At 42.9% G+C, this 27,628-nt stretch overlaps 1 protein-coding gene across 2 annotated transcripts in view; it reads left to right on the top strand.

The window, feature by feature from the left end:
• Nucleotides 1–27,628, top strand: part of CSMD1 (CUB and Sushi multiple domains 1) — a 1,601,557-nt gene that overhangs the window by 1,467,609 nt on the left and 106,320 nt on the right. For both annotated transcript variants that reach the window (XM_074329288.1, XM_074329289.1), the window contains exons 42-49: nt 2,868–3,056; nt 8,860–9,037; nt 10,730–10,875; nt 11,623–11,703; nt 12,664–12,777; nt 17,450–17,638; nt 22,290–22,436; nt 26,739–26,927. In XM_074329288.1, coding sequence (XP_074185389.1) covers nt 2,868–3,056; nt 8,860–9,037; nt 10,730–10,875; nt 11,623–11,703; nt 12,664–12,777; nt 17,450–17,638; nt 22,290–22,436; nt 26,739–26,927 — 1,233 coding nt within the window. The remainder of the gene's footprint in view (nt 1–2,867; nt 3,057–8,859; nt 9,038–10,729; nt 10,876–11,622; nt 11,704–12,663; nt 12,778–17,449; nt 17,639–22,289; nt 22,437–26,738; nt 26,928–27,628) is intronic.

Raw genomic sequence — 27,628 nt, 5'->3', positions numbered from 1 at the left:
GAGAGATATAAAAATAAATGAAATAAAAAAAGAACAATAACCTGAGTTTTAGTGTTCAGGATATCAGTTCTGACACAGATGGTACTTAATTAGATAGTTTCTCAGTGTTTGTCATTTTACAAAATTTATAAATTGGCAAAATGACACAACTCTGATTTGTATGTCACATCAAAATTCCTAGGTTCCACTTGAGATTTATAAGTTAAGCTTATAATTAATAACTCATAAGAAGGTGCATAAATCATGCAGAAAATTCTTGTCATTCTCAGGGATGTCTGTGTTGCACCTCTTATTCTTAAACCTTGTCATTTATTTATGGCCACATGAAGGTCAAAAACATTACTAGTAGATGCAGCTGTCTTGAAGTTAAATGACTTATGCAGAACTGGAGAAATGGAAGATGAAGAACTGTGTTGAGTAAAATCAAGTTCATGTACCTCATTTCTAAGTCAAGAACTAGAAAATGGATGGAGGTATGAAGATATTTATCAACTAATTAGATACCAGTTAGTCAGAAATATAATGGATATTAGAAAGATGACTACATGGCTCCATTGGCTGTCACATCAACACCTATAATTTAAACGCTTGATGCAAATATCACTTGAGGTTGATAGATGTGAATAACAGGTATCTTCCTAGAGACAAACAAAGGATTCCCTTGTAAAAGATAAAATTCTGTGTGCTACCCTACTCTTGTGATATTGATATGGGCTTATTTGTACTTAGATTTTTCCATAGTATTTGTATTAGTATTAGATTTTTCTCATAGTATTTTTCATAGAAATTTTGGCAGATTAAGAATTTTAGTGACTTTCTTTTCCTTTTGATTTTTGTAGTTTGACATTTGGAGAAATTGGATATTTGTCTTCCTTCCTCTCTTTCTCCCTCCTTCCCTCTTTCTTACATTATAAAGCTTAATTGTTCAATGCTGAAAAATTTAATAATTTTAAGTGCTTCAACTATAGGAAGTAAAAGTGTCTTCCTTTTTTTCAACATTCCCATTGTGGCTTTCCTTTTGCTATGTGTGTGAGGTACCATTTAAAACACATACACACACACACAAAAACAAAACAAAACAAAACAAAAACCTAATAAAATCTGTGAAATCTGCTTATTCATTCATGCAATCAGAAAACTGTTGCATTTTTAGTGAATTGGGTCTATGAGAAAATAGGCTCCGGTCGGTAGGCCAGTGTTTTCCCTTTAGACCAAGAAGGAATTAAACCGCCTTCTCTGTGCAATGAGCAACTGAAGAATTCCTCCTAACTGATTGTGTAAGCACACTCACTGGCCCTTATAGACTCGGACATAATGTGTGCAGGAAATTGATGAGCTTCTGAAACAGTCTCTCTTTCTCCTTTCCACGTGGTATTCCGAGCTGACTGGAAGAACAGGGCAGAGCCTCACTCCGTCCTTCCCCACCTGTCTGCGGCCATGGATCAAGCCCTCAACATGAGGCTCTGTAAAGAAGCCTGTTGCACATGAAAATGCTTGAAACCATGGACAGCAAACAGTCCTATTGATTCCTGTCCCACTTAGGGAACGTTTTTTGAGATGGAGGAAGTGCCTATACTGGCTGTTCATGGTCTAGACTCTTAGAGACCAGGGTCCAAATCCTAAATGGTGGCCAGTTTCCTCCCTGCAGATGATGTGAGTTTGCTTTTCCTTTATGGGGTTGCTGAAAGTTCAGAGACCTATTTCTCTGAACCCAAAGCCTAGACAATACATGTCAGCTGATATGTCTCTGGGGTGACAGTGCCTCCAGATGTCCCGTTTAGAGCGGCTGCTTGCTTCTTGCTCAGTCCTGAAGGAAGCAGGTTCTGAGTCTGACGTGGGAGTACGCCGTCTCAGTGAGTCTAACTGTTGGGTCTAAATCAAAGTTTCTTCAAGATATAAAAGCTCCCGTACAAAAGGACGACGGGCACTTTAATCGTTGGTTGGTCCAAGCACAGGGCACAATTGTAGCTGCAATTATGAGCAAGCAGTTTGGCCGACCACCCCCAGCAGAGACTTCGGGGAGCCCACAAAACATGCCATCGGCTGCAAGCTCAGCAGTCACACCAGGTGAGGCAGCAGTAGCTCTCGGATCACGGAGTGCACATAACCCATGGCGAACCCTTAGGCAGACCACCTACCTTCACAGTGCGGACCAGGGTCATCCCTGTTACCAAGAAAGGTGGTGAGCGTCCTAGTCAGTAAAATGAAAGGTCCAATCTGGGAAACCAGCCACCTGGCGTGTCTAACTGAGGACTAGCATAGGCTCCTAGGACCCCACATTGATTTTGTAAGTGCTTGAGGGGGGCTTACAAGTTGTGCTCAGTGTAGACATTGATGCAAACTGCAGCCTCTTCTCCCTGCAACAAGGCAGTGAGTCACGTGTGTGTGTGTGTGAGTGAGGTCTGTGTGTGTGCCTGTGTGTGTGTGAGTGAGGTCTGTGTGTGTGCCTTTGTGTGTGTGTGCCTGTGTGTGTGTACCGGTTAAAGGCTGTCTCACGTGATGCTTCTCAGGACCTGTTTCCCTGACCTTGTTTAGAATGCACTGTGATAGTTGATGCTTCATTGATTGTACTGATACCCAGAAACACAGCTAAACCATGAGCGGAAGGAGTCTGCAAAGGACGAAGAGGTGACTTGGGACGTGGTGTGATTGCTGCTTCTCCACGGACACTGGCAATACATTTTTGATAGTTGTTTTTTTCCTGGGCCTGACCTGCCCAGTTAGGAACTGATAATTTATTACAGCACCTTTTAGTCCACACTTATATTGAGAAAATTCCTCGTAAGAAGCCGTATGTGACTATATTCCTCCTCTAAATTGCAGATGAACTTCTTATCTGTGAGCTTGACTCTGTCTGTTTATTTTAGCCTATGAACTACAGAACTGCCCAGACCCACCGCCTTTCCAGAACGGGTACATGATCAACTCCGATTACAGTGTGGGGCAATCGATATCTTTCGAGTGTTCTCCTGGGTACGTTTTAATTGGCCACCCAGTCCTCACCTGTCAGCATGGGATCAACAGGAACTGGAACCACCCTTTCCCAAGATGTGATGGTAGGTTAATCGTTCTCCTTGGGAGCGATTTCTTTTTTCATGTATATAATGGTGCATTAAATATAAACGTATTCGAGAATTCATTAATTTGTTCAACAAGTATTTATTGGAATATATTATGTTAAATTCATTCTACTTAGTAGTCAGGAATATATCATATGCCAGCAAGTTTTAAAAAATGAACAAATAGGTCTTGCCCTCAAAAAAATTACAAGAGTAACAAAATAATAAACCCAAATATTTATTAAGCAAAATCAGATGCAAGCAGGTGGTTTTAATGAGTTGCAGGTACAGAAGATGGTATTTCCTTGGACGGTGATTGGGGAAATCTTCATGACGGGAGCAGTATTTATCTTTACATTGGGGCCATCGCATTGTGAGGGTCGAGGGGAAAAGGATGCTTATTAATTTTAGCCCAGATATTTTTATTGCCTACCTTTTACAATAGTCGATTGTATATTGCTTTTGTATTTCAGAAAACTGATTTCATTTTTGTAGTGGGCCTTGTAGCATGCATATCGTTTGCTACTCCAACGTACAGACCCCCCAGGTAGAAGAGATGGGATAAGCAAAGACATAGTAGGGACCGTCTTAGGTAGAATGAGGTAGTGAAGTTCAGTAGGTGATGGCTTTCCTGGGAGACATTGGAATTGGGCAGAGGTGGCTGGGCAATCAGGGTTCATGGAATGCCCCCATTCTGATCAGGGGTCATTTATTTAAAGCTTCCGTCTGGCTACTTGATATTTATGATAACTTTGAAATTTTTGCAATGTCAAGTTAAAATATATAGACAAAGTACTCTGTTTATGAAGAATGCATATGAAACAGATCATTACTGCAAACCCAATATTTTACCATTCTTTTTACAGTAGCTTTGAATGAAAAAATAATGAAATTACCAACTAGTGGATGTTTGAAAATGTTAAGTACCTCTGTCCCAGGGAGAAAAAGGAAATGGTGTCTATATGTGTTTGAATTCCTACTGAAGAAGTAAAACAAAAAAATAAAAAAAGAAGAAAAAGATGGATTTCTTAAATCATATCTTTAACCTGTATTTTCTGTTCTGTATTATCATAAAAATAACTATAGAAAAACTTTCCTACATTAAAAAATATCTTAGTCTAATACAAATTTAATAATTTAAAATTAATAACAGTGTAATACAAATTTAAAACAACATTTTAAAATTATTTTATAAAACTAAGACTAAAAGTTGCGTATCAGGTATATTTTATTAAAACACTTAAAAAAACCTTTCATACACTATTGTTCATTAAAAATTCATACATTTACATGTATAAATTACTTTGAATTGTCAGGATTAAAACCTTTCTTTATTTGTAATTTTGCCTGAATCCTTTGTATTCATATATAAATGGCAGACTTCTTGGCTTAATATAAAAAAGTGGAATCACTTATTTGATTAGATTTCATTGCTTTTTCAAGTCCAGTTTTCCAACGTGGAAATAACTGGTGGCTTAGAATTATTTTGTCAGTATGAAGATAACAAAATACATCTTTTCTGATGGAGCTTAAAGGCGAGGCTATCTTTTGTAACTACCCCATGACACTACCCAGAATTGGCCAAACTACCCGGCTCAGGTTCCCAGGCTCCCTGCATGATGTGAAAGTTTGGGGACGGCCCGCCCAGAACTCCCTTGAGGTGGGACACATCACTGCACGGACTCAGGGAACTCACTAAGCTGTTACACTCAAGGCTGTGGTTTATAACAGGGAAAGGACGTGTTAAAATCACCCAAGGTGAAACATGGGTGGAGGTGTCTGGGAAGATGCGTGGCTCTCAGAAGTGACATGTGACAATTTGCACTGAGCACTGCCCTCCTGGGAGAATCACCTCGGCGCTTTACTGGGGTTCCGCTACGTGGGCATGACGGCTGGATTGTCCAGTGGTTGTTATCAGCTTCTAGACCGACTGATACCCTGTGACAACCCAAAGGCACATCCTAAATCATGGGGCTGAATTCTGGGGCAGCCAGTCCCATGCTGGGACCAATGGGGCGGCCAGCCCTGTGCTGAGACCACAGGGGGCGTCCAGACGTGTGCAGGGACCACCGGGGGTGGACAGCCCCCACATGAAACAAAGACAATCCTATCAAGTATGCTATAAATTACTATAAATTCCCTCCCAGAACCCAGGCCAAATGTCAGACCTTTTGGCAAGGTCAAATTATTTACTACACAGATATTTTTATATCTCTCTTCGTATCTATAATTTCATAGAATAAAAAAGCAAAATGTAAGATTCATGCAAAATCATATCATAATGTAAATTTTCTAAGCACCATCCAATGTATGTTTAAATATTCTCCATATTGGATTAAATTAAAAAATAAGCAGAGGGTTTTATTTTAAAATAAAAATTATTTTATCATAAAAGGTTGTATTTCCAAAGAGATGTAATAAAAGGAGTTCTTTTCTCCTGAGGATGACGGTCTGTTCCGATGGCTATTCATGTTCACGGAGACGACACTTAAGCCCTCACAGGACACAGAACACTGGATAGTCCAGTGTCCTGCCCTGAGATGTCTTGTATGAACCCAGAGTGGTCTGTGGTTTCAGATTTATGGTTGGCATCCAAGGCAAGTATACTGAAAAACCACCTTCAAAGGTCCAGCCCTGTAGCCTTCAGAAGAATCTCAAAAAAAAAAAAACATCAGTGTTTTGAACAACTTCTGAACATCTTTATTAAAAATTGAGCAATTCAGACAATTAAGATTCAAGAATTCTAAATCTTAAGGCATCAATCTTCATGGTATATATCAAACTAGTTTGTATAAATATGCTGAAAAAATATTAGTAAGTTAATTTACATAAGAACCTATTATGTAACATTAATATATTCCGAACTTATTTGAAAAGAATCTGGACTAAAAGTATGATATTCTTAAAATATATAAATGAAAGAATATGCCTGAAAGTGACTTGAGAAATTCAAGACATTATTAATTTTGCCAGTAACTCATACAGAAGTCTCAGTTTTTTAAAAGTGGGTTATAATTGTTAAAATACGGTTAAGTAGACCGTGATTTATTAATTTACAAAATGTAATTTGATAATTAAATCTGCATCTGTACTTACAAGTATAGTTAAAAATTTTTAATATTTTATTGACCCAATTAATCCTTTCTCACTGAAATATTTATGTAGATAGTCTTTTAAGTTTTCTTTTAAATTTAAACACTGTCATCAGATACCTCACTTTAAAATGCATTAGTACATATGGCGGGGAGCTCTGTGGACAGAGGTAATTATTAGGACAACCTGTTATGTTGCCAGAAGTGTGTTAGCAGTTTCTTTTAGACTGACAGGTTTTGTAAGCAGAAAACAATCTGTTGCATAATTGACATGAGCAATCCAACCAGCCAAAATTATATTATTATGCACATATTTTTAAAATTAGGGTTTACCAAGTTGATTGATAAATACAGAGTAATTATTCCCAAGATTTCAGAATAAAAATGACACTATAGAAAATGCAACTCTCTTGTTTAACTTGTATTCATAAATATTACTTTTTAAATAGACATTATCTAACAGTAATTCCTAAGATACAGTGTACTTTATCTTTCTATCTGAAAACCACTTTAAGGAAATCAGAGTAAGTGAAGGAAAACAATGGGTCAGAAACAGGTGTGGTGCGCCACCCACTCTGGCATTAAGCGTTCAGGACCTGATTATGGTAATAGTTAAGAGTTTACATTTCATAGGAATTCATGCCAAACGTGTGTTGGTTGTGTAGTACTGCAAATGTTTTCCCCACACTCCAAGTTTAGTCAGAAATCTTAATATAATCCTGGAGAAAACCGTCTATAAATGGTCTGTAACCCTTAGTGGATATGTAGGCTTTTTAAAATGTAATCGTTGTTTTAATATCACTTGATATGCTCTGTCTTTTTATCCATCTCTATTCAGAGAAAGCCACATCGGACTGGTTTAAGTGAGAAAAATATAACCCGATAAAGAGATGTCCCATTGCCCCCTGAGTTTCCCATGCCTGGCCCCAGATAAAGAAATGGCGTGTCCCCATTTCTTTTGCCCTATTTTGGGGTTGTTTGTTTCATTTTGTTTTGTTTCCCCAATGGGAAGGTAGCTACCATATATAATGTGGTTGTACAACTATAAGATTTAACTTAAAAAGTCAAATGCCGCAGGGAAACTTAGAGTTACAAATCCGTACCAAACGATTAATCTCAAATCACATATAAGGTAGGTATGTCAGCATGCGGATGCGATGCATTTATTAGTAAAGTGTTTTCTGTTTATTGTCTCACTCATCTTCAGTCCATCCATTCTTTGTTGTCTATTATCATTCGGGATCTGAGCTAGGCAATGGCGGTGAATGCAAGGAAGTTACATATGGGTCGAAGGGCACACAGGGTCCCTGGCTGGCAGCCACTGACATTCGGACAGTGAAGAACAGCTGGCAGCTAATTACAGCCACATGATCCGTGAGTGGAGCCCCAGGCAAGCAGGAGAGGCTTTACGGGGGCTGCCATTTGAGTGAGGTTTGAAGGAAGAGACCGATTCGCCCTGAGGAAAGCATGTGAGCTTTTCATGCCGTGATGAAGCTTGGAAGGGAGAACAAGTGTCACCTGTCCCGGGCCACCAAGTGGCTTGTGGTGCCTGCAGGGTGGCTTGGGGCCGATTGTCACAGGTTGTAAGTATGTGGCCCCTTTGCTAGCTTATAAATCGAGGTGTATCGACTCCAAAGCCCACTGATGGATAATTACACTATAAAACTTGCAGAGTGTTCGCCACAGCCTCTTCGAATGTATCCCAATTCCAGCCAGATTCAGTCAGTTTTACAGGGTTCATTTCTACCTCCTTTGAAATCAGCATGGACCTGTACAGTTGTATCCTGCAGTATGCTACTTCATCACTCTTTGTTTTGAATCATTGAACTTTTCTTTTGATTTTTTCCATGGATTTTGACCTATTCATTCCACTCAAATTCTTTTTGTGGCAAGTCATTAAAAGCCACACAAGATTCGTGCTGGTGACAGATACTCATAGCACATCTGTTGGCTTTTGGTTTGATTAAACAGTCCGCATGCCCATGATTTCGATGTATTATACCACTGTATGAATTAAAGAATACATCTCAGATTATTCTGCTGACCTCTGGCCTCTTTATTCTTCCATAAATAAAGCTTTTGCCATGGCAACAGTGAATATCAATTTCTGAAGTAAAACAAAAATGGACTGATTGGGTATTATGATTCTTCCCATAGTTGAAAGCTGGTGAGATATGGAAGTGGTTGAAAAAAATACCACTCACAGAATTTTATCTCCTTTCTCCAGGTATAGATCTGCGAAGAATTGATAATGTCTTTGTTTCAAGGCAAATAGACATAAATGCCACTCTCTTGAACAGTTTAAATAGGCTTTCGAGATCTCACGTAGAACAAAAGAAAAAAGTTAAGTCCTATATTTATGCATACTTTCCACACAATCGCTTGATGGGATAGTCCAATGGATTATCACCACAGTACAGGAGACAACGGACTAAGGGTTTTTTTCTTTTTAATTATATGGGAATGACTTTATCCTGAAGATATTTTGAATGTAATAAATGAAACGGATGGCTTAGGAGTGTAATTCTTCTATGGTTTTAAGACTTTAGGGGAATTATTTGACAAAGTAGTTCATGAGAAGTATCTCACGATTATTTCTTATGAGGGAAAATGTTGGTGAAGGGCCTTTCGGGACAGAAATATTTAACTGTGTCCTTTCTAAAGTTGACTGCACTTTTGGGCTGGAGTTTTCTTTACTTCCTTTTCAGCTCCTTGTGGATATAATATAATGTCTCCGAATGGCACCATTTATTCCCCTGGATTTCCAGACGAGTACCCGATTCTGAAGGACTGCGTGTGGCTGATCACCGTGCCTCCTGGTCACGGGGTCTACATCAACTTCACGTTGCTGCAGACCGAAGCCGTCAATGACTACATCGCCGTCTGGTACGAGACCCGCTCCTGCAAGAGCCAGTCTGTGGTTGTGATAAACCACGCTCCGAGGTCACTTATCTTTCAGATATGTTTAGAAATGAAGTCCTTACGTGGACCTTGAAAAGGAAATCGACCGACTAAATTTAGAAATGTAGAGAATAAACATCATGTAACAGATTGGAGCTTTGTTGCATGGTGGATAAATCCAGGATTACCCTGCATTTAGGAGACCCTCCCGAGATTATTTATTTTGCATATTTAAGTGGCTTTTTTGTTAAAGGAAAGCATGTAGGATCCTTTACCACCATGAGTCTGTTGTGTTTCTAGAACGATTGAAGAACTGTTCACACACAGCCTGCCTTCCATCCTTGTAAACACTGCAGACAGCCCTCCACAGGCCATGTGGGAGACACTGAACCAGGCACCGGGGTGGGACTCCGGCTCTGGCTCCCTTCCTGGTGACTTACATGGCCTCCCTAAGTTTCTGAGACTCCCCTTGACTAAATTTGTGTATCTATGGGGATGACTCTCCCCACCTTCACTTTTGGAGGTGAGATTTGTGGGGGAACCGGGAAATGACAATGACTCTGTGATCCTGGGACACTCAGAGAAGTGGAGCGGACCATCGGGGCACGAGGCGGGACGTGGCCTAGCTTGTAAGAGCCCGGCCGTGCTTTTGGACTAAACAGCCATGGAAAGTGAAGGAGTGATTGCACTTAGCAACGCAGTGTGCACGTGTGTGCATGTGTGAGCACGTGTCAGTGAAGTTGTTGTGAAGCTGGTCTTGTTCTCATTCCTGGGAGGGCTGTGAGGCACGAGCACATCAGTTCCAGGCACTGGGCCTCATGTGTAACATGGCTGAGGTCTCGTGAGGCTCCCAGAGAAAGGTGGGCTGGCAGGGTCAGCAGGGCAGGCAGCGCAGGGCCTGGGAGTCAGGCAGAGGCTTGGAGCTTCGTTCTAGGAGCACGGAGGACTCGCCTCAGGTTTAAGGATTCTGAGATGAGGTCCTGGCTGCAGAATAGCCAGTCTCGCTTTGTGGGACACACAGCGTCTGAGGGAAAGAGAGAGGCTGGAGTTTGTGGCTGTAGAAATCACTCTTAAGGGAGATGGTAATGCCCCCACCGTGTGGGCAGAGGAGAAAGGGAGAACTTGAAGTATTAGGTTCACCAGGTGAAGCTGCTGTCTCAAATGCAAAACAGACAACAACAAAAACTGACAACACGATAACATCAGCAATTTCCCCCAGATTAGCCTACAGCTTTGGAAGGTGGAAGCCACGGTCTTTATAATTAGGAAAAGTGGGTGAGTCCGTATTGTCAGCTCGCCAGTGGAGGACACTGGACAGTGCAGTAACTTTGGGGATGTGAAACATCTTGCTATTTCTAAACACAGTATCCAGAAGAGGGTAATACTTCATTCAGTTTTTTTCAATATTTTAATTCAGTGGGAAGACCTCCATAAATCTCACCCATAATTAGAGACACCATTGAGTTTGGACTGTAAAATGCAGGCTTTTGAAAAGAAGCTGATGGATGGTACTGCAGTCACTGGAATAAATGTGACCGTGTGGCCAGCCTGTCGTCTGGGGTCCGGGCTCAGATCACCCTGCTTTTCCCAAGAGACAGCCCGACTGGGAAGAAAGCCGACCGTGGGTTGAAGCTGTCGCGAGGCCCTTTTGTTCACACTGTCTCTCCTCTTTCTCAGGGATGGTCCCGATCAGAATTCGCCTCAGCTTGGAGTTTTCAGTGGAAACACAGCCCTGGAGTCTGCGTACAGTTCCACCAATCAGGTCCTGCTCAAGTTTCACAGCGACTTTTCCAATGGCGGCTTCTTCGTCCTCAATTTCCACGGTCAGTGCCTTGTCACCCCGGGGGAGGGCAGACATTTCCCTGTGGTGTCCTCCTGCCGTTGACGTTGCCTGCTTCCAGGTGAACGCCCGCGCGTCTCGAGAGCCTGCCTGATCAGAGCCTCTTCCATTTGACGCCAGTGTTCCTGTGGCCCTTTTGCTTAATGACACCTTTACCAGTTCACATTTTATTAGGCCATGTTTCGCAGTAAACTGGGATTCACTCCAAGTGTATGGGAAATGAAACTCGAAAATGGAAGCCATTGAAGTACATTGGGGCTTGTCATAGATGTCCCCCTCCTCCCTCTCTCCTGCCGAGGCTCACTAGAAAATGCCAGGTGCTTACGGATGGCCGAGAGCCAGCCTCTGTGGGTTTAGAGAATGAACGTTAAATGATCGCGGGGAAAGTCTGAGGTCCCTCGTCTCTCATGAGAACTGTCACCCACGGAAGTCCTCAGAGAAGAGCCAGAGGCCTCGTGCCACCTGAGCGTGGGCATGGAACAGGCCCCGCGTGAACCATGTCTCTTCTAGAAACCCAAGCAGGGATGTTTTCCCTTCTTTACATATTACTCGGTGTGAAACAATCCTGTGAGCCCTGAAAGCCTGAGGATTTTATAAAACAATGATTTACGAATATAGACATGTTAGCGTACCTAAACATTATAATAATGTGAGAGGAATGCATTTTGAATAATTGTTTATTCAGCAAATGTAATTGCAGTTTGTTTGTTTTTTCCCATAAACCATTTAGCATTTCAGCACAAGAAATGTCCACCTCCCCCTGCAGTTCCACATGCAGAAATGCTCACGGAGGACGATGATTTTGAAATAGGTAAGGTTTTCTTCATAGAGAGCCCTCAGCCTCATACGACCTTTTCACACCCGCCCCACCTGCGGTAGTTCTCACATGAGGAAGTGCATCTCCACCAGACATGTGCTTTAAGTGTCGCCGGGAGGTCACACATGGAGGTCAGTTGTCGACAGGCCACGTTTTCTTTCTTCGTTTCCATGATTTGGGGTTCTTGCCATTTGAAGTTGCTGTTGTCAGTTTGAGCACATTTCCCGCTGGAGCATTTACTAGTCGATGTTTTTCTTTGGACTCAAGTTTTCAGGGATTTGTGTTTTGTTAGGGACACATGTTCATACAACTGAAGAACTTAATCATTTGTTGCTTAAAGAATGATTAGCATGACATTGGCTTGTCATTGACACTGATATATAATTGGTGAATATGTTTAATGATACTATTTAGAAATTATGCTTTGTCACTTTACATTAATGATCTATTTTATTAATTAATCAGCCATTGGAGTATTGTACTATAATTGTTGTGACCAGGATTTCTCAGCCTTAGTTACAAATGGCCGTCCTATTGTCACAGCATGTTTCAGACCACGGGACCCAGTTGCTGCTACACAGTTAAAGGCTGATGTAAAGGGGGGGGGGTTGTCCTAGTCAGGCCCAGCTCGTGGCTTGGCCCTCTTCGGCTGCATTACAGCCACTCAGTTTCACAACCTGAAACCCCAAGCATCCATTTCACTTTTTTTTTCCTTCTGTAATCCTCAAGGAAGAACGAGCATAGATGCATGACCGCCACATAACTTCTGTACCATTATTGGTTAAGTTTAAGATGGCCTATTTATAAGTGAAGAACTGAAAGGGTACTATTTTGTCAAACAGTCTAAAAATGAATGTGGACGTTGGTTTGGAAAGGGCGTGCACGTTGACTTCACCCGTTAGGTAGTCAGCTGTTTCAAACAGATTTCCAAGCATTTTGTGTGGCCTCTTTCAGGAGACTTTGTGAGATACCAGTGCCAGCCTGGGTACACGCTATCTGGAGCCGACACGCTCACCTGCAAGCTCGGTGCCCAGCTGCGGTTCGAAGGGGCTGTGCCCGTGTGCGAAGGTACGTGCCCTGCCCTCCCTGCACGGACTCACGGCCGCGCTCTGGACTGACTGGTGCTCGGGGCTGTGACGCACTGTAGCTTAAATCACCTGCTAACAGATACATCTTAGACATTAAAACCACCTCTGCTGAGAAGGCTCGCTTCTGTGCCAACACTTCATCAGGACACTTTTCAGACGTATTTGGCAAGGTTGAAATAGTTAGAAAATAATACCGGAATTCCCACCACCTAGATTCCACCGTTACTGTTTACTGTGCGTCCTTTGTCACCTGTCTGCCCATTACCTTGCTGTCCATCTGTTCATCTAGCTGGTGTGACCTGAAGCAAAGCAGTCTTAGTTGATGAGAGAAGGCATCGATATGTACTGAGGCTACTGCTTCCAAAACAGAAAGTGCCTTTATCATATCGCCTCCCCAGAGATTAACCTGGTTTATATTTAAATGACGTCAATTCATGAGGATCCAGAACCAGAGTAAAGCCACACACGGGGACTGTCATTTTCTAGGTCGCTTTGCTCTCACCGTGTTTGCAGGGAGCACCCCTTCCCCCGCCCTCCTGAACTGGTAGCATCACCACACACGGTAACCTAGCTCTCCTGTCTCAATTCAGGACTAAATTTGTTTAAAGCCACCTGAGAGTTATCTTAGGTGTGGTTCCCTGAACACCTCATTATTTAACAAAGGAAACAGGGACTCAGATGCTTTTATCAAACACTTACGCAGTATATTGTAATCTTTCTTTCAGTACTTTTCTATTATTTGATTGATTTAATTGGCGTCCAGTTGGGGGCCAATCCCCCAATACGTTCTTGATGAAAACTTGCGTTAGCTGTGAGCCTGCTCCTTCGGACCCCACACCCACTTTCAGAAGGTCTACTCTGAAAATGGTCACCACTTATAGGGTGACTGACTGTTCCTTGAGGACAGTGGCAGTAAATTGATCCTTGAAAGCTAGTGGCATATGCAGATAACTGTTACCTTGTTGGACACTTATGTCAATTTAGAAAACAACTGAATGAGCGTGTGGGGGGTTTCCCCACCACACCAGGCAACCCTGCCGTTCTCTGTGACACCAGCTAGTGTTTTACGGTGGGACCCTGTTCTGACCCCACCCACCTGGACACGGCACCAGATCCCACAGGTTCAGGGCTCAGCCCCACAGGAGCCCCCATTGAGACGCCAGCCTCAGGTTGTCCTCTGTGCTTCTGACTGGCTGCGTAAAACACAGGTCCCCGTGCCCCTTCCTCAGGTTCACTCATTCCTTAGAAGAGCTCAGAGAACTCAGAAAGTGTTGTCTTACGTTTACCAGTTTATAATAAAGTACGTAATGCAGGTTGCAGATGGCCCGCCAGAAGAGGCACGCAGGGCAAGGCCGAGGGGGCCCTAGCACGGGAGCTTCCATCCCGTGCCGGCGTGCAGCTGCCGTCACCAACCCAGAAGCTCATGGAATCTTGTTTTTCAAGAGTTTTGATAGAACCTCCATCTCCCCAGCTCCCTAATTCACCAGAGGGCCGCGAGTGGGGCTGAAAGCTCCTGCCCGCTGACCACTGGGCTCCTGGTGACCAGTGCCACCCTAAGGTCACCTAGGGCCCCACCCGAAGCCACCTCATTAGCATAAACTCAGATGTGATCCAAAGGGGCTCTGTATGAATGGCACGTGTCCTCCTAAGGACATGCCAAGGGATTTAGGAGCCACGTGCCAGCAACCTGGGACGAGGACCAAATCTGGTTACCGCAGTGGGTATCACAAAAGTGACGTCACTCATGTGAAGTAAAGAGAAGCCTTTGAAAATGTGAAGGGAGCTAATAACAAGGCTTTGGAAAAAATGGACGAGCACAGAGGCCAGGAAAGAGGAGGAAGCCCCTGCGACTTAGCCAGGCTGTGTTCGGGGAGGTGGTCGTAAGTGTCTGGAAACCTGACAAAGGCCCAGTTTTAAAAGATCTTCAGTGTCAGGTGGCTTTATCCTATAGACAGTGGGAATCCACCAGTAGTTTTCTGAATGTTCATTAAAAAACAGAAGCATACATGTCTCAGTGAACATTAAAGACAGTTGGCATCTTCAGGTAATGACCATTCCTTGGGCAGCACAGCTGGCAACATGCATGTCACAGGCCCGGTGACAGCCTCCCTGCTGGTTTCAGTTCTGTTTGCAGGACTCTCTCATGCTCACAGTGCTTCAGGAATAATCTCCGTGTCCTAGAGCCTAGTGTTTCCCTCCAGGGCTCCTGAAGAGGCCTGTAGGATGCAGGACGGGGTAGGGTGTTCTTTACAAATTAGCTGAAGCGGTGACTCATGCAGAGGCTTCCCTGGGGGGAGGTGTGGGTGTCCCCCTGCGGGGACCCAGCGTTTGCCCCTGTGGGTGCTGCCAGGGATGCAGCAAGTTCCCGGAAGTTGCAGTCTGTAGGCTGGTGCAGCTCCCAGCAGCACATTACAGCAGCAAAGGCGGGGCGGGGGCAGCAAGAGAAATGGGGTCTCCCTGGGAGACACAGCCAGGCGCATGTTTAAAACAAAGGTGACTTAGGGGAGGGAAACGTCAAGTGTGGCAAGGAAAATGGTGCGATGATTCCACTTATAGTTTCATTTTGTCTTCTCTGCAAAACAGAAACTTTTTTATAAATGGCAGGGCTGAGAACAGCTGTGCCTAAGATCCTGCCCCGCCCCCAGCCCTGGGCTGAGCGAGAGGCCCAGGTGGAGCTCAGCAGCTTGGTGTGGAAGCTCCCGAGTCCTCTGAGAGGGTAGCCGCAGTGATGAACTCCCAGGAGCGACAGGCAAAAGCCTCTCCTGTGTAACCCCCAGGGGGAGTGTGCTGAGGTGGCACATGGCCTGAGTACCCTGCTGTTGGGACACCTTGGCCCACATCGTGCTTTAGACTGAGGAAAGGCACGTGCATGTGTGGGAATTAATTAGAACCCCAAGGGGCTGCAGAGCCCCTCTGCCCTCGGGCTCGTAGCAGTCAAGCCTGGTCTGGGAGATTCTGGAACTCCAGACCCGCACCGAGGCTTACGACTGATTTTCTCGTTCTTTAAAAAATAGCAACATGTCATGTTTGAAAGGATGTAATATTTTTACAGAGTGATTTTACCACCAGCACAGGAGAAAATACTTTTTAACTAAGTTGTTATAGTCTGTGTGTTTTGATTTGAATTATTTTTCATTATCACTTTCCATTAATTAACATTGTAAATAGTCTTAAAATCCACCTAAAATACATATTTATTAAAAATGTTCTATGAAATTTTTCATCTTTGGTGAATTTATGCCTAAAATTTTCTAAATTTTAAGATACATCTCAATTAAAATACTAAAGTAAATGATACGAAATAAGAAAAAGTTATTTTTAACAGACCATTATTTGAATCAAAACATACTCCATAAGCTCTGCTCATCTGTTTGGGGAATGTCTTTATTTTGAAATGTGTATTTGTTTTTTTTAAGAAAAAGACATTTTCGTTGACAAAAGATATTTTTCATTAAGGAAAGATGATCATTTAACTTTTTAAACATGTTGTAAATAGTTTGGCCATCGCTGTTTATTTTTGAAACATTACCAATAATAGAAATAATTTTATCCTGATAGTTCTATAAATAAACCATTTCTGGAAGATAATTTAATGTAGCAATGAAAGAAATTACTGACTCTGGTGATTTTTCTGCCAGTTCACACCTGTGCAGATTCGTTTTATTTTGATTAACCTGGAAGCAATTGGATAACAAAACAACAAGTAAACAAACAAGAAAAAGCAGGAGGGGCTAAGAGTGTCAGTGTGTCTGCACTATCTTGATGACCCATCAGGATAAACTCCTCTGCTGAAGCCACTCCTTAGTCTTTACAAAGAGAGACAGAGGGGCCCAATGTGGCTCTGAGCCCAGGCATCTCTGACTTACCAGAGTCTCAAGCAATCCCAACAAATTTAAAATTTGTGTTATAAATATAATGAAAAGTAAACTCCAAGGCAGAAATAAGTACAAACTTCCTGTTAATTGCATAAGATTTCATAATATTTTTGCAATGCTACATTGAAGAGGCGAGGTCTTACTTTTTAGTTGAGCTGGGAGAACCTGGGGCCCTGGGTGGAATCCCCCGGGCACCTGCCCTAAATTAAGGGGCGGGCAGTTCAGCCCCAGGTGGTGTGGGAGCAGTTAAAGTAAGGCCACGCATCCCACGCATCGAGTCAGTCCCGCTTCACACACAAAGGGCCGGGCGGCAGGAGCCGGTCTTATGCTTCACCGTCTCGTCCAGGTAAAGACCAGTTCCAGGGGCATTATTTATGGTCCATGTGCAACCACCTCACATTCGGCTGCCCTGGGACTGGGTTGAAGACTTAATCTCTTTGACCCTAAAGTTAAATAGGATCCATCTGTCTGCGTTCCTGCCCGTCTGTCTATCCATCCATCGTTGATCTATCATCTATCCATGTCACCTAACTAATCGCCCTGTATATCAACATATGTGTTATGTAATATATGTACAATTGTCTTTTAAATTATACGGTGATATTGAGATATCACTGTTATCCAGTGTCGGTCTCCTGCTGTGTTCGTCTCCTGTGTTCAATTCAGCCATAGCTCAGCAGTTTCTTTCCATCGGCTTGTGTATACAGAGGTAGAAACTATCCTTTGGAAGCTCAGTTCATGTCGTTAAGGAAAACTCACTGGTCCTTTTCTCGTTAGCACAATGCCCCGCGAACGAAGTCCGGACAGAATCTTCTGGAGTGATCCTCAGTCCAGGTTATCCGGGCAACTATTTGAACTCCCAGACGTGCTCCTGGAGCATCAGGGTGGAACCGGACTATAACATCACCCTCTTTGTGGACTCATTTCAAAGCGAGAAGCAGTTTGATGCCCTGGAAGTGTTTGATGGTGAGTGTCCTTCATCTCTGCTTACACACCAGTGAGCGATGAGGAAGGGGTACAAACACCCTCACAATGTTTTTGTAACACAGGAGCGTGAATATATTTTTGAGTTATATTATATCCCCCAAACAGAAAATGAGTTACCCTTGACCTTAAACTGGTACAATCTCAGAAATCAAGTGGTCTGGAAAACATTAACATGCTTTTGTTAATGTTACACCTTCTAAACAATTAGAATACTTCTGATACACTCTGCAAACGTACTGACTATTCATTAGGCATTCTTTAATTCTTTAATGTTGAGATTTATAGTGTTAGATGCTATCACACAGCTCTTCTTTCCTCTCTAAGTATTCTATTGATTCAGAAGGTACTTTGGGAAATTTAAGATTTAGAAAATAAAGGCCTAAAGGTGATTTAACCAAGCTAAATGATTCTTTTAGTAGAAATACATACATTTAATGGCTCACAGAGATTCCTAAATGATAAATGCTATGAGTCTTTAATGAACAATTAAAAAAACAGTCTTATACATTTGTATCAATTCTAATAAACTTTTTTTAATATAACAGTGCTATGCTTAAACGTAGAGTGTGGTTGAATTGTCAATTTGAAATGGAACCGATGTTAATATTGTACTTTATCATAGCCCAGGACATTAGACCAAGATACAATGGTGGCTGCGTGTAATCACAGGGTTTTCACGTGCTTGGGCAGATTTGTCACTGAGCTCAGATAAGTAACAATTAATTCAGTGAAAACAAATACCTTCTGTAATCAGTTCTGCGTGTGCTGGTGCGCCTTTTACTGACTGGTGAGTCCTTCACAGCCAAATTGCTCATGTGGACAGACACCACACAAATCAACTTATGTATTTGCAGAGATGAACTGCTAAATCGGAAGAAAATTATAGTTATGTACATAGAGGACAGAAGCACAGTGTTTTCATTTTCAGAGCTTTTTTTTTTTTTTTTTCCCAAGCGTACAGTAGTTCCCCCTTATTTGCCTTTTCAGTTACTTGCAGACAACTGCAGTCCAAACATATTAAATGGAAAAGTCCAGACATAAACAATTTGTAAGTCTTAAATTGCAGGCTGTTCTGAGTAGTGTGATGAAATCACACACAGTCCCACTGAGTCTGCCCAGGACGTGACCCATCCCTTTGTCCAGTGTCTCCACACTGAGGCGTTCCCACCCGGAGTCACTTAGTAGCCCTCTCAGTCATCAGATCGAGTGTCACAGTGTCACAATGCTGTGTTCAAGTCACCAGACTTCTCTGAGTAAGGCCCCAAACACAAGAGTAGCAATGCTGGTGATGTAGATATGCCCAAGAGAAGCCAGAAAGTGCTTCCCTTAAGTGAAGTGGTGTGTGTGTGTGTGTGTGTGGGGTGGGGGGTAACACACAGGATATACAGGTTCAGTACCTCCACCATTTCAGGCATCCACTGGGGGTCTTAGAATATGTCCCCACTGGATAAGGGGGGGTGGCTGTTTGTTAAAACAGACACATACTATTAAAGACTTTCCTTTAATCATCAGCATGGAGAGAAGTAATTAGCCAGGTGCAAAAATGGGCTTCTTATGTCAATGAGGAATAAGGGAAACTCTATTCTGAGGCCAGTTGGGTGTCATAAAAAAATAAAAGAGGCAAGCAGCCCACCTCAGGGTGTGTGTGTGTGTGTTCCTATTGCAATGTCGTATGCCCTACATGCTTACAACCTGATCTTCCCAAATGTGGACAGACCCCCCATTGACAGCCACCAGCAAAGCAGGTAGCAGAGCCAACGTCACAGCAGTTGCTGTCAAAATTGTCAGAGGTCTGTGACTAGGTTGGCCCTAGTCTCAAAGATTTTTCTATAAAATGAAAGGTCAGAGTTTTATGTGAATACCTTTGTCAAGCATTGGCATTTTTGTTGCAGTAAATGTCATGTTCATCGCATCTCACTTTTTTTTTGCATTTTTTGTAATACAATGGCTCTTTTATAGCTCATGAGTTGAGCAAAGAACATGTTGAAAACATTGATTTTAAACTTTATTAGCCCAGGAGTATATTTCTTTCTACAGCTCCAATAGTAGTTATTTCAAATTAACAACAGAAATAATAATAATAAGTTTTAATCATTACAGAACTCAACCAAGAAAAGTGTCATTATGAAGATCGGGGTGTTTACTTGTAAAATCCATAATAGTTTCCATCTTAGAACAAGCAGCAGTACTCCACTTGTGTCCCTGTCACTTGTCGTCACGTGCCTAGGTTGATGTGTATTTTTAAATACAGTCCTTTAGAAAGTTTGTTACATGACAGGCAAAGAAAACAGATGGAAAACAATGAAGAATTAGGTGTTGGATTAACAGTACCTGAAACTTTACTATTGAGTTCTGTCATGAAAACTGACATTTTTAAATTTCATAAATTCAGGTTAATTAATTTCCCAGTGACATTTTGTTTTGAAATGTGCGTTATCTCTTCCGACAGCAATAACAAGAAGATGAGCACACAAAACACATTCCTGTCTCCTTCGATTATAAAACACAGGGCCAGGTGCAAAAATGGGCTTCTTATGTCAATGAGGAATAAGGGAAACTCCTTATTCCTAGAATTTTCTAGAATGCTGACCCCAGGACAGTTTCACAGCGAGGAGCCCGTCTCCTGACTGTCCTCCACTCCCACTGCACGGAGCTGCCTGAGTCATCGTTAATGAACCAGTAAGGGCTGCCATGACCAGATCACAGCTGGCAGCTTAAACAGGAAACACAAACAATGGCCTCTCACCTCTCTGAAGTTAGAAGTGTGCGATCTCAGTGTCTCTGGGTTGCTCTCCTGGGCGTGGAGACGACTGTGTCCTCACACGTCGTCGCTCTGTGTGTCTGTGTCCTGACGTCCTCTACTCACGAGGACCCAGTCAGACTGGCGTAGGACCCTGTTACCTCATCTAACCGTGATTATCTTCTTAAAGACCCCGTCTTCTAATGTCTTCATATTCTGAGGTCCTAAGAGTTAGGACCGCAACATATAAAGTGTCCAGTGGGGGTGAGCAGACAGTCAGCCCATGACAGCTTTATTTGGAAAAATCCCCACAACTGCCCTGATTGGGAGTTACACAATGAATGGAGTTGTATTTTCTCAACCTCTTTGCAGGAGCAAAAATTGTACGCACAATCCTCAAAGATAGGTGTCCCTTAACCTGACAGAGTTTGTACTCCGTCCAGCAGTGAGGCCACTTTCTGCTCCCGTGTTGTGTTTCCCGGGAGTGGAATGTGTCATGGAGAAAAGCCATGAAGGCGTTGGACCCTGAGAAGGTGCTGAGGTCGCGGTCAATGTCGTGGACCCGCCCCGGCAGTGGGACTGCGGCCCCATATCCCCGAGAGGACGTCTCTCAATGCCTGACATGACCTTATGGTGATGAGGGTGGGATGTTAGCTGGATCTGTGCCCCACGTGCTTGTATTCACTGTGCATTAGACACTAACTTTGCTTTTTACATTTCTAAAGTTTCAAATGTACACAGAGGTGAAAAAGTAGAAAATATAGATAGGGACTCATTACTTGACGTAATGAATTCTAAGATTTTATTAAATTTGCTTTACTTAGTCTCTCTCTCTCTCTCTCTCTCTCTCTCTCTCTCTCTCTCTCTCTCTCTGCAAGGAGTACAAATAAACTTAGGGGCTCCTCCCAGATCCAATTTCCCTTGTACCCCTCCAGGAGGAAATTAGTATTGTGAGGTGGAAGCTGGGTGCGGTATGCTTTCTGCTGTTCTGTGATTCTCTCTCTCTCTCTCTCTCTCTCTCTCTCTCTCTCTCTCTCTCCCTCCCTCCCTCTCTCTCTCTCTCCCTCCCTCCCTCTCTCCTTCCCACTCTCCCTCCACACCTATGATCAGTCTGTCTTCTGTCATCATCCTTTATGTACAAACACACAAACACACACTCAAACACATCACTTATATGTTGATATAGTGCAGACTTTTAATTTTTTCACAGCGGCTATCATATTTGTCTGCAACTGCACTTCAGTTGTCACTATGCTATTTTAAGGATGACCTATGCTGAGACACATTTATCCCTTTCATGATTTTTAAATGCTGCATAGAATTCCTTTTAATGGCACTTTCAAATTTTTTTTTTTAGCTTGAAACTACTAGTTAGGATCTAAATTTTGCCATAAAAAACAAGACTGGAATACACCTTTTGCTATATAAATAACACCTTGGCATGTGTCCTGGAGTTTATACAAATGTAATTAAACATTCAGTGTTCTTGGATATTACCAAACTGCTCCCCAAAGTGAGGTGCTAATGCATTGGTCCCCCAGGATTGCCTCAGGGGCTCCCCTTTTTTCATAGCCATGCAATGCAGACATACTAAAGATAGGAAAAATGGCTCCCATTGTTTTCTTCAATTACCGCTGTTTTATAGGTAAGATTCATTTGAGGTAAGTGTTCTGTTAATAGCATGTACACCGGAAATTACTTGGGTTGGTTATTCATTTATATTCATCAGGGCACACATTTGGTGCTGTGTTCCTTAGGGTTCTTTTGTCCGCCATGGAAATAAATCTGTCCATATTGTACCTTTGGACTCCAGTGAAATAAGAGCTGGAAGTAGTTTGCGTGTGGTGGGTGCTCTCACAGCTGAACTTCCCTGTTTCCCCTGTGACTCAGGTCCCTCTGGTCAGAGCCCCGTGCTGGCGGTGTTAAGTGGGAACCACACGCAGCAATCCAACTTCACAAGCAGGGGCCCTCAGTTGTACCTGCGCTGGTCCACCGATCACGCAACCAGCAAGAAAGGTTTCAGGATCCGTTATGCAGGTGAGTGAGCGAGTTCTGGTTTTAGGAACAAAGGTGCTTTGAACATAAGTGGTCTGCATTGAATCCCAAAATTAGGTAGCGATCCGTAATGTAAGCCTCATTTTCGAAGACGAATTATCTACCTGCATAGAAATAATATGATGGGAAGACTCCGAGTGACATCTCTAACCCACCTTAGGTAAAATAACTGTTTGTAGAGTGATATTTTAAAAATGTATTGCTCACATCAGCAGCCACTGCATTGTATCTCATGGCAGCAAAGGCATTTCCCAAAAGATAAAGTTATGCAAATTAACGTTATACACACTAAATGTTTAAATGCTAGGGAACAAGCAGGAAGAGATGACCAGAATGCTGCTAATTTCAGAAGTGCCGATCGCTCGCCAGTGGTGCTGTGTCTGTGTTGGTCTGTATGTGTCTCACCGTTAGATGTGCAGACGCTGTTTCTGACGTGTGACGTAGTAGATCCTTTGTACACTTGTCATCCTCATGCACCTGCTGTTTATTACTGCCCTGCAAGAGCCGCAGATGGGCAGCGTCAATTTCTGAGATATTTTCATTACGAAGCAAAAAGTCGAAACTTTCCCAGCATCCCACTCGCAACATCCAGTGGTAACAACTGAGATAAATGTTCCCAAGGACGCTCGCTGCCCACTGTGAACATTTAAGGGAAACACGTCTCACCAGCTGCCTACCCCTGTGCTCCTGTTTCGCTTCACCAGTGACAAAGGACCTTCTGAGGGAGAGACAGGAAAAAGTCCTTTTGAAAATAGATTTCAGCGCTCTCCCAGGGGTACCCTCAGGAAATAGTGAAAAGCAGCAAGGTTTTGAAAAGGCTCCTGCTGTGAGGACAATGGGCATGGAATTCACCTCTTCCTTCCTAAGGTTTAATCAAGTGTACCCAGACCTTTGTTTGTCCCTGTTCCCTCAAGGTAGCCCTACAAAAAGCTTCTCAACAGACAGTTTGCAGCTGAGTGTGCTTTTATTAAAATGAATGAGGAAGAGCATAGGGCAGGATTGGCTTTGAGTTCATCAAGTTCCTTTTCCAAGAAATAATCAGACTTTAGAATTGCGTGAATTTCTTTCCAATGTGCGAAGATGGACAGCGCAGGGGAAATCGTGGTGAATGTAATTTGTCCTGTCTTATCTGTGGCAAATTACTTAGTCGCCGGGAGGTATGATTACACCTCAAATTCTGTCTCTCAAAGGCTATTTTTGTTCATCATAGAACAAGAAGGTGTTAAACCGTGTAGGCAGAGGAACATGGAGAGTTTCAGAAAAGTCTGCAGCTTGTTATGTTTGTCAGGGGACATACCTATCTATCTATAAATAGGTAGATATGTCTTATAACAAATTTTCACGTTAAATTCAGTGATTCAGTGACTTTTGCTGGGAGCTCATCACTAGTGATTTCAGAGCAATGAGTAAATGAAGATATTCCTGAAATAAATGGTACGAGCAAAGGCGCTTTACCCCATAACATGAATACGTGCTGCACCCCAAAGCTTAGCTTTACTCTGTGAATTATGGGCTATTCCGACTTCAGAGCAATGTCATTGGTCACCACAGTTGACAAACGAGAATGGAAAGGGCAAAGCAAGTGCCCATCCAGTGCGGTCTGTGCTAAGTGAATGCTGGGTTAGAACGCCGCTTTGGTAGGAAATGAACTAGCTGAAGCTGCAGCGTTGGCAGAGTTGTAAATGCAGCCTGGTCTGCATGCGGCCAGAAGTGCCTGGACCGCTAACCCTGCCCATCTCTGCCACCGTACGTGCCTGCTTGTGGGCTGCTGTCCTGCGTCCTGCCTTTCCAAGGCACCCCAATAGCCTGCAGGGCTTGGGCACTGGTCTTCATTCTTTTTCTTTTATAAAAGGTATTTTTTAATTAAATTTATCAGGGTGGTATTAGTAAAGTTACCTAGGTTTCAGGCGTATAGTTCTATAATACAATATATCATCTGTATGAACACATTGTGTGTTCACTACCCAGAGTCAGGTCTCTTTCCATCACCCTGCATGGCCAGGAATCCAGCAGGCAGACAGACCCCCACGTTCTAATCTCCCCATTTCTTGTCAGTGCCATTTCCCATTCTGAGCTCTTCTATAGCTTGCTCTAGGTGAGTCAGGAAATAATAGGTATCTTCAGACCTTGGTGAGAGACGAAATATGGTAGATAGGAAAGAAAATAGACAGTTATTGGACTCCATGGAGTTAGACAATGTTTCTTAACAGATGAATGTGACAGAAATCTCAGGTGACACCAAAGCACTGTGCTTCCGCACCTCTCCTTTCCGCTCGGTCTTCTTTTGTTTCCTCTCCAGCCACAGTGACCCTGACAGCTGGTAGCCATGGCAGCTGATGATGCTCAAGCCTGCCCTAAACTAAATATTTTGATTCATTCAAACTTACAAAGTTTAGTCTGGAATAACTGGGCATAGAAAATGGCATGGCCAGTGGGGCAGTGCGTCAGCAGCTTCTTACAACAGTTAGTGGATTTTAACATAATTAAAACCACATAGCCCCTCACCCCCTTTTAATGAAATGGTACCTCAGATGGTCGTCCAGCTGAGCATATCCTCTGAGGATGCTTTTCTTAGGACTGTGGTTGATGACAGGGCCACACACAGACATGGCTTCTGGGCAGTGCAATAACAGGAAACCTCCAGAAATTTCCTTCTGCGTTGATTTCTCAGCAAAGGTTCTACCTGAAGCACTCAGACCTTCCTGTGTGTGCTTTGTGTCCAGAACCCCCACAGTGGGTAGTGTCTTGAAAGCCTCTTCCTTCCAAAGGAAGCAGGAATTCCCAATGATTCACAACTCCTTTATTTTCCTGTTTCAGTTCATCTGAAGGGAGCTCACGTGCAGCAGTGGAGCTGGTCTTGTAAGAATAAAGGGACTTCCTTTCTCTAAATGTGTAAATGAGATGCAGAGCCTTTAGCCATCGAAATGTTACATTCTGTGTAAGACTGTTATTCTAGCAAATGCCCCGGCTCTAATTTTAAAAGTCTCCCTACAAAGGAGCTGATTAAAGCTAGTGTCAGTCTTTCCCTGACCTGAAGGAGTGCTCTTTCTTCAGAGATTTTGTTCGAATCCCGTATGTTAAAAAGAAGTTCGATGTGTACCTCTTTGTAGAAATTACAAGGCCTCTTAGCATCCAGGAGAGGGAAGAAGTTAATGGCACTGATCGCGAAATGTTATGTTCTTCTATTTTCTCCATTTGATGATACGATTTTTTAGTGTTGAGAATCATTTTGTTTCAGAGATGGGCCCCAGAGCGGCAGGTCATCGTTCCTTATTCTGGGGACCAGTAAACGTGTTTCAGCGGGCAGCCAAGCTCAGGGAGGGAGTGGGGGTCTGGGTGAGCCTCCCGTGGGCTGCTCTGTATTTCACTCAGAAAGTCAGGGGTCCCCCTGCATACTGATTAGTAGTTGCAGGTAACGGAAACTTACAGACATGACACTGGACCCTTGGCTCTACATATTTTGGATTTTTTTTAAAACATTTTTTTTTTTTCAGAGAAGTTTAAGGTTCACAGCAAAACTGAGAGAAAGATACAAAGATTTCCCAGACATGGATAATGACACGTACCCACCATCACAGCGTCACACAGAGGAGTCTCACTGCCTTAAATGTCCCCTGTGCTCCCCTGGTCACCCCTCCCCCGACCGCTGTAAATAACTTATCTGTCACTGTCCCCAAAGTTGTGCCTTTCCCAGCATGTCACAGAGTTGGGATCACACAGTGTGCAGCCTGTGCAGACTGGCTTCTGTCACTCAGTCATATGCATGTAAGGTCCCTCCATGTCCTTCATGGCTTGACAGCTCAGTTCTTTAAAACACTGAGTACTACTCCACTGTCTGGATGGACCACAGTTTACTTACCTGTCACCCATTAAAGGCTATCTTGGTGGCCCCCAAGTTTCGCGATTATGACCGAAGCTGCTATGAACATCGTGGGCAGGTGTTTATATGGACATTGTTTCCAGTTCCTTTGGGTGCACACCAAGTAGCGTGATTAATGGGTCATGTGGTGGGAGGATGTTTAGTCTTGTAAGAAACTGCCCACCGTCCCCCAAAGTGGCTGCAGCATGAGCGTCCCCACCAGCAGTGAGTGACAGTTCCTGCTCCCCGTCTTCACCTGCGCTGGTGTTTAGGGATGCTTTTGAGAACAAGTTTACATATTGTTACTGATTTCCCACCATTTCAACCCTAGAGATATTGCGTTTATATCAGTCTTCCCAAGGGACGTGCATCATCCAGTCATCGTTTGTTTGTTCGTTTATTCATGTGTGTGTTTGTGTCCGTAGCACCGTACTGCAGCTTGACCCACACGCTGAAGAACGGCGGCATTTTAAATGGGACTGCGGGGGCCCTTGGGAATCAAGTGCATTACTTTTGCAAGCCCGGCTACCGAATGATCGGTCCCAGCAATGCAACCTGTAGACGGGCCCCAGCGGGCATGTACCAGTGGGACGCCCTCCCTCCGCTGTGCCAGGGTGAGTAAGAAATGCGCCTTTTCATCCTCACACTTGAGTTCGATGTATTGTCCTTATTTTAATCATGTTCTGAAAATGACTGAAGCAGTGACTGTGGATAAAAGGTAAGGAGAAATTGGATGTGGGTTTATAAAAGTACAAATTAAACTTTCCACTGACCACGCAAACAATTCTGACATTTACACGTGGCTTGATTTAGCTTTACAGCCTGGATTCAGAGGGTGGTTAGACAGCCGTTACATGCTGCGTAGGGTTACTCTCATACTTGCCTTTCGATTTGAGGTAAAAAAACAAAAAACAAAAAACAAACGCATTATCTAATTTAGATACAAAATACTTTTTCTTTACAGTTGTATTAATTTAAAATATCTATTACTAAAACTTATTTTCCTTGTTTTAGTTTAAAAACTCTTTGAGCCATATGCTGTATATTTCATTTTATTTTGGTCTTTTAAATCTAGGACTTGTTAAAGTTGATTTCAGTATGTCAAAGAGTGTTTTTGCGTTTTATCTGTCATGCATAAATATCAGATTTTCAAATATGGCATTTTAATTTTTAATTGAAGACTTTGAAGTCATGAAATTTTCAGAGTTTTGTCTTACTGAGATTTATATTCGTAATGAAATCTATTGCTCTTTGAAAGTTAATTATGATTTATAAATGAAACTGCATATTGCTTTCCTTTTTTCTTCTTTTCCAT

The sequence above is a fragment of the Rhinolophus sinicus genome, linkage group LG04, assembly GCF_036562045.2.
Source record: "Rhinolophus sinicus isolate RSC01 linkage group LG04, ASM3656204v1, whole genome shotgun sequence".
Lineage (NCBI taxonomy): Eukaryota > Metazoa > Chordata > Mammalia > Chiroptera > Rhinolophidae > Rhinolophus > Rhinolophus sinicus.
This window is presented reverse-complemented; position numbering and strand designations above follow the sequence as displayed.